General features: G+C 48.1%; 1 protein-coding gene across 1 annotated transcript; it reads right to left on the bottom strand.

Moving 5' to 3' along the window:
* Nucleotides 1-482: 482 nt before the first annotated feature.
* Nucleotides 483-5,740, bottom strand: LOC119456579 (cholinesterase-like). The gene is made up of 4 exons (XM_037718408.2): nucleotides 5,534-5,740; nucleotides 3,772-3,919; nucleotides 2,154-2,529; nucleotides 483-643 (listed from the first exon to the last, which is right to left on the bottom strand). Exons 1-4 carry the CDS (start codon nucleotides 5,620-5,622, stop codon nucleotides 543-545), a joined length of 714 nt encoding a protein of 237 aa, XP_037574336.2. The 5' UTR covers nucleotides 5,623-5,740; the 3' UTR covers nucleotides 483-542.
* Between the last annotated feature and the right edge of the window lie 2,218 nt (nucleotides 5,741-7,958).

Here is a 7,958-nt window from a genome sequence, read left to right on the forward strand (position 1 = left end):
GTAGGCGCCTGAAAAGCCTGGCTACAGAATTTTCGCTCAGTCGTCGCTACGGATGGCACTGCCGCAACCCCTTCTTGAGTCACCGTGAGGTGTCGAGACCCGTTAATTAATTTGCAAAATTTAATTTCCTGGGTTCCATGAAGAAATACCATTCGATAACGCTTTATGTCTTTGTAACCACGTGAAGTCTGTTTAGGAGCGAAGTGTAAACATGCGAATACTTCGCGCTACTACCTGGTATTGAAAAACACCGCCCCTCAAGCTCGACCACTGAGCTCCGGTGTGCGGACATCGTAAGTGACCATACATTATGAGACCAAAGCATTTTACACCGTGGGTCAAACTCACTGGATCGAAGGGTAGCAGTGACCCGTAGACGATGCCATGGTAGAAGGCTCGGAGTGCTGTGTCGTTGGGTAATTTGCGCGCGACTGCAGGAGAGCAGGTAAGCGCCCGATCCGCGGCCAACCAGCACCAGCTGCTTCGGATCGGCGCCGAAGCTTTCCGCGTGGTCGCGCGCCCACTGCACTGCGCTCGTGACGTCAGCAACTGGCCACGTCCCCATCCACGCCGACCACGGACGACGGGTGCAGAAAGCCCAGCACGCCTTGCCGGTGGTTGGGCGCCACCACGACCACGTCTCCTGCACGAAGCGCCGGCTGGTCGTGTTTGTGACAACGTCACGAGTGGATATTCATTATGTGAGAAAGCGAAAGTGTTTTTCGAAGACTGGTTCCGATTATTTGATGGCAACAGGTAGGTTGGCAGTTAACGGAGAGAACGAAAGCGAAAGTTTATTGAAGCCGAGCCCCAGAAGAAGATTGCCCCAGTTTAAGAAACCATGACCATGGCAGGAGATGTGGTTGCTTACTTGTCCTCGTCTCATCGCCCAAATCAAGTTGTTGCTAACTTCTTGTTTGTTATGTCAGAGCAGCTAGTGGCTTCAGTACACCAGTGCAACGTCACGGATTTGGAAGTCCATTAGTGTCTTCGAGAATGGAATGTTTAATTTAGAATGCAATGTAATCCTTGTTTTCCGCTAAATTTGTAGGAAGATTCGAGCGCGAAGGGCGTTTTATTTGAGTAATTTTCTAGCTAAACAATTTTGCGCACGGTAGGTCTAAAATATTTGACATTACAGAGGTGTAAATAATTAGCAACGCAGCGTTCGTTTAAACGAAGTAATACATCGTATTTATTCCATATAGGACGACCTTCTTTTTTCTCGTATTTATTCCAATATAGGTCGACCGTACTCGTCGAGTTCGCGAGCGCTCACTGATCCAAAACCACGTCAGCCGGGACGGCACGCGTTCGCCGAGTTCGACGAAACATTGGGGCATAAACAACGGCGCTGCCAGGGACGAACCGGTGTCTTCTTGCGGAAACACACAAGTGTGTTTCTGGTTAAAGAAACGCTTGTTTATTGGTTGTTTGATTGCTTGCCTCTGCGTCGCCATTTTGCGATCATTTCTACGTGCCACTTCGCATTTGCGGTTGCGCGACTGTGTGACGATGTCACGTCGGCAGAGCTACACCGCTGACATCAAGCGTCAAGTGGTACTTTTTGCGGAGAACTCCAACAACTGCGCCACTCAGTGCGAGTTCGACGTGAATGAAAAGTTTTAGGGGTCAGAGGGAGCAGCTGGACCAACTTTTTGCGTGCAACGGGCGGCGTCGCGTTTTTCGTGGCCCCGCAACCGGGACGCGGGACCCTCTTGAGAAAGAACTGAGGCTTCATGTGGAAGAGGAGCATGCAAAGAGTCTTGAGGTGTCCTGCGAGGAAATTCAGACGAAAGCCCGGCAGTTGGCGCAAAGACATGGGATGGGCCGGTCAACGTTTAAAGCGAGTCGGGGCTGGCGCAAAAATTCACGCGGCGCAATGTGCTCTTCCTTCCGACGAGGACAACTTTCCTGACATTTCAGACGATGACGTGGCTTGTGGCAGCGACTAGCAAGTGGTTGAACCGAGCTTATTCTAAGTAAAGGTGTGGCATGTTTCAATTTTTCCTTTTCTCAAAAGATATGGGTCGACCTATATTCGAATATATATTTTTTATTTCTCAGAGTGCACAATATATAGGTGCTGACCTATATTCGTGCTCGACCTATTTTCGAGCAAATACCGATTATGTGATATGAATATCACCCACCCTTGGCGGCCAGCTTCGGCCAGTCGGGGTCGTCGTTGGAGCCCGTCTCGAACCAATTTCCGGAGACAGCCACCACCATGGCCCGGCCTCCGCCATGGACGTTGTCTCCGACTGTGGCCTCGGGAGTCCACACGTTCACGTGCAGGCAGTCCTCGGAGCCGACCACGCTGCCGTTGCTCCACTGGGCGCACGGTGGCCGGGGCTCGAGGTATTCCCGCACCGCGCACTTGTCTCCGGTTTCGGCCAACGGCAACGGCGCCGTGAAGCGCCGATCGCCCGCCGTGCTGTGGGCGAACGGGATGCCCAGGAAGCACGACAAAGTGACGCCGTCCACGATCACCGTCCTGCCGACCAGCTGGCCACCCTTGGTCACCAGCTGCGCGCAAGGCGGCGACGTCACGCCGGGGCCAACAGTATGCCCACAGCCATACAAAATGTGGTGCATATAGTGGCACATGGAGCCCGACCATGGCCGGGGCACTACGTTACAGTATATCACATGCATTTGGAGGACATCTCATTTTAGCAAACATGCATGGCATAACTTTCAACCGCAGAACGGCGTTTCCGCAGTCATCAGTGCACAAGTCATGTCTAAGCAATTGCTACTCACCGACTTCACGTATTCTGAGCGAAACATGGCCTAGCCTTCAAAGTGGGCAATGGCGGTGGGAAACGCACGGAACACAGCTCACTACAACGGGAGCCGTGCTTGCATGCTTCATTATGGGCGTTTGAAGTGCCGATTAAGGTTCTCGGGACACCACAGGCCTTCATCGGCTTATTGCAACTGATCTGACGAAGACAGCTGATTGTAACAAGTGCCTTCTTTATTGCATGAACGCCTTCAAGGAGACCTTTTTCTGTCTTGAACCGGAGCTTCTATTGCGAACCTACTTAATAGCTTTGACGACCCTGCAGAATAGCTCTTAGCCGAATAGCTATCCTTGATTTCTTTTGTAGTGTTACGTGCACGGGACATTTCTCTAGAGAAAGCCTTACTTAGCATAGAAGCCGCACGGCCGGAAAGAAGGCGACACGAAAGAGCGCTGCTGTTGCCCGAGTACTGAAGACGCTAATAGCGTGAGGCTTTGAATTGGCATTGCTTTGTGAATTCTGTATTAGGAAAAAAAAAAACATTTTTACGGTGGTGTCACGGGCGACGATATATATATATATATATATATATATATATATATATATATGATCTTGTTTATATCATATACTTATCTTTACAAGTATAACATCCGAGGTGTCGCGTTGTCACGGAGAGCTGCTTTTGAGGTGAAGCACACTAGGATATTTACTGGCGTCAGCGCTTTGTGACGAAATGGGGCTATAAGCATACTTGGATGGTATACTTGTATTTTGGCGCTGTGCATTTTTTAGCCATTTATTTGCTTATCCCATATCCACCGCCTTGTAACCCTTTCCGTCTTGGTCCATTATCAATCAGGCGTCGTCATGTAATAGTAATACCAACGTTGAAATACAATATTGACGAGTCACGTGACACGAGGGAAGAGGAAACAAGCCGGTGACGCCGCTGTTCTCTCCTGTGTCGGTGGGCACATCGCGGGTGACTGAACCGCGTGGTACTTGACCACTATGGACGCACCATGACGTTGCCCTCGGCGAGCGGCTTGTCGAGTGGCGGGCAACCGTGTTCACCGGCCGGCACCGCCATTCCGAGGATGATGCCCACCACTGCCAGGACGAGGCCGGCGACGATTACGATGCCGGCCACCACGGACACCAAGATGACGCTGCTTACCGGTGGAGAGATGGTGGACAGGATGAATGTAGTTTATTCGCTGGGTCATTTAGACGAGTCCGACTGTGTTGGCAGCCATTCAGTTAGCCAATTAAGTTAATCTAAATGAATAAATCAATCAAACAAGCTAACTTTGTTTATGGGAAATTTGTTGCCCAACTGCCACAATACACAAACCAGGTAACACAGTACAGTCGAGTGCAAACTTTCTACAATCTATTGACGTTGTGCCTAGGAACAACAAACAATCTAGAAGGACATCTTTCCGAACAAATACAACTTAAATTATACGGGTTTCCTCGTGGGTTTTGAGGGGCGTCGTGTTACGGAGAGCTTGGGATCACCTAGGGTACTTGTGCACACACCTGACATGGCTGTTTTCCCCCTCGACAAGTATCACACATATCCCTCTTGTCATTGTTGTATACACGTCTCACACTGTTTACCTGACTTAAAAAGTTGTCGCAGTTTCACCTGAAAGGCGAAGCATCAATTGCGATAGCAAACTTGTAGAGAGCTATACGGAGTAATGATATTAGCTTTATCAGCTGTATAAACTTGGACATGCAGCAGCATCGGCAACACGCAGAACTGTTGTCGACGCCATCGGCGTTTTGCCCGCGTTCGCTCAAAATGCGTGCGGCGTTGGTGACTGTTGCCGGAGCCTCTGATATAAATAGGCACTGCGTGCCGCAGCTAAACGTCGCCTCCCTTCCCTCCCCCTCCCCCACGGCCTCTCGCTCGTCGGAAGAAGGCGCGTTTGCTCTACATACATGGTGATTGTGAAGGAGAACAGAGACGCCTACTTCTGCAGCCCTTAAGCGAGCACGGCGCAGAACGCGCGTTTGTTCTCCGCCGTGCGTTCACTCCCCGTGAAAGACGCGCCCCTCGCCCCCTTTCACTCGCCCATACAGCGTTCGGCGCGCGGCGACGATTTCTTCTCCAAATGACGTCATACGGAACCTCACGGCGACGGCGACGGCGACGCCGACGGCAGAAATCTGCTTTTGAGTGTCCATATAATTGCTATCGCAATAAAATGAGTAAACAGTATTCCGGGATTTTGCCTGCCATAACCAGGATATGATTATGAGGCGCGCGATAAGTGGGAACACTTCGAATTAATTTTCACCACCTGCATGAATTTCTTTGACGTGCAGCTAAATCTAAGTACATGAGTGGTTCCCAATTTCGTCCTCATCGGAATGGTGCCGGCTGGGTCAGGATTCGAACCCGCTACTTCGTGCTCAGCAGTGCAACGCCGTAGCCACTGAGCCGCCGCGGCGGGTTGCTGGCCTGCATGATTTGGTGTCTGCGCTTACGCATAGCAATGTCATAAACGGTGTGACCTGTGCGGTGCATTAATATAAACGCTGGATCACAAATTACACGTTGCATACGGTAAAAATAAACAATTATGCGCATCACATCATGTATGCATCGTTTAGGTAAATGCGTCATGAAAGCTTCTCTTCACGATGATCCCAACATTTCCTTTGCATCTGCATAAAGTCCGCGTTAGCGTTGCTGATTGTGCTAATTTCTTTTTCTTATTTCTGCTTTCTGCAGTGTATATTATTGGAACACGTTTTCTGGGCTGACTTACTCGTCAGGTTTCCTCTCTTCGGTGGCCGGTACAGGAGCGGCGTCTTTCTGAGCCGGGGGCTGAGCACGAGTCGGAGGAGGTCGCTGCATGAAATAAAAAGAACACTAAAATGAACGAATGAGATAAGGGGGGGGGGGGGGGTAAGATGCTTTGACAAGATGGGTGAAAGAAAGCCCAAATGCCTCGTACACTTTTGACAGCCAAATATTCGACCTCTTTTCCCTTACTTCCATTTAACTTTCTAAGCGCGATCGAAGAAAGTGGCGACTAGACGGTTGAGTTTATTGCCGATAGTTCGATTCCAGTCTACCTGACCTTACTACATGCGCTAGAAAGAGCAGGCTGCTTTACATCAGTTTTCCCCTAATGCACAAGATCAACGCTAACATCAACGCTAAGTCCCATTTTTCTATCGATGTTAATCTGCGACGCAGAAATACGATCGGTACACCACCGCCTCAAGAAATCCTGCAATGTGCCTGCATTCCTTTCATTTAAAGTAGAAGTTAAACCTTCGTCATAGGCTGAAGTGGTCTTCCAACGTTTACAAAAGTGAACAAAGTGCAAAAGAAAAGTTAAAATTCAAAGGGGCAACTTTGAACTCACTTCGTCATGAGCCTTCTTTCATACTTCGAATCGCCATCGTGCAGGCTCGCTTGCTTGTATGTCAAATATTTACAATCACCCGTTAGAAGAAAACGATTCAATGTACACTCCTTGGGCTTGTATAAAAACAGCAATCCATTTAGAATAATTTAGGATTGAGATAAAACTTGCACTTTCGACCATAATTCGATGCATTGACGTGCTAGCTGGCGCATTGTAAAATGCCTGAAGTCTGGTACTGTTTTGTCTAGTGTCGGTTGGAGCGAACAGTGGCAGACGGCTTAAGAATTCTGCGTTTCCGAAGGTGACGGACACTTTCTGCAATGCCGACTCGAGTTCATGTCGTCTTAATTGTGGAGGTGACATTTTCCGGTTGTAAAGCATTAGGGACCTCGTTTGTAGAGACCCGTTTTCTTCCTTCTGTTTCATGTCCTGCTTTTCTTGATGTTGATGTTGATTCCTTTTCAACATCAGCCTTTCGTTACTTACCCTGGCTTTTTTTTTTAATTTCACTTTGGTGCTAGCTGATGGGCAAGTAGCAGAGCAGAATAATAAAGCAAAAAGTGGCGCAACTGTAGTCTAATGCAACGGTATTCTCAGCTGTAGCCTCAGCAGACTGGTTGAAAGGTAAAAGCTCTGTCTCAACGCTGCCGAAAATCTACGCAATGCCTTTCTCAGTTCAACACTCTACTGTCTTTATTTAAACTACTTCGAGATCACTTTAACATTCTTGCGTCGGTGAGCGACGGACATCGACGCCAACAGCGGACATAAAAACAACTAAGAATCAAGCCTATCACATACTGAGGAATTTTTGGAGCATTGCACCTGCGGCCATCAATCAAATTTCAGCGCAAAACACGAGCGTAACTTATTCGGCAGCATTTCAAAGGATTAAATCCCCCCCCCCCAAAAAAAAAAGAAACTCGAATTTCAACAACTTTCAGTTGACAATGTAGAGAAGTTACGCCTTTATAGTAACACCCGTATTTAAGGCACTTATTCGTAACTTTTCTGCTGCGTTATAGCAGTGTCTTATACCTGCACAACATTCTGCTATAACAAAGCAAGGGATCTGCGACTAAGTGCAGCAAATACGCATGCTAATAAAAGGGCGCACCTTCTGGACGTTGTTAACGGAATGTTGTTGAAATTGGGGAGGCCTTCTGAAACCTCATTTTTCGGAAATGCTGGCCATTTATTTACGCTGGGACACTGGGGTGAAGTTCGGCATATGGCCAAAGGGGGAATGTCTAAAATTGCTGGGCAAGCATTTACCAGAGTAAAAGCAAAGTATATCCCATAAACGCTGAACAATCCATCGAGACAGCTGATTTCGGTAGCGCAACTGCACCGCAATTATCCATGGACTCATCTTATGCAGGTTATTTATATTTATGCAGCGAGGTGTAATACGAGTCCTTCTGTGGAAGAAAAATCAAGGAGAGAACCATTTGCCAGAATTGAAGACCAAGGAGCAGTTGAGGACTGCTGCTTTGTACTATTGTTTATAGAGCTTTATAGAGTTGTCAAACAGAGTGAATGATTTTATTGTTCTTTCAATCTTTAGACATGTTGATGACCTTGTACTTCTTGCAGGTATGGCACGAAAGTTTGTGCCATACTTGCGTAGAACGGTGCGCTGCCTCAATAAGATTGCACGTCGATTGAATGAAACAACTGTTTCTTCAGCACAGGATGAACTGAGCAAGGATCGCTGATTGACACGTCAATGCCACAAGACTGGCTGTTGGATCGAAGAGGCAAAGCAAACGGTTCATTATGGCGAAACAGTGCAGAAGACGGGTCGTGTAAAAAA

The sequence above is a fragment of the Dermacentor silvarum genome, chromosome 6 (assembly GCF_013339745.2).
Source record: "Dermacentor silvarum isolate Dsil-2018 chromosome 6, BIME_Dsil_1.4, whole genome shotgun sequence".
In the NCBI taxonomy this organism is placed as follows: domain Eukaryota; kingdom Metazoa; phylum Arthropoda; class Arachnida; order Ixodida; family Ixodidae; genus Dermacentor; species Dermacentor silvarum.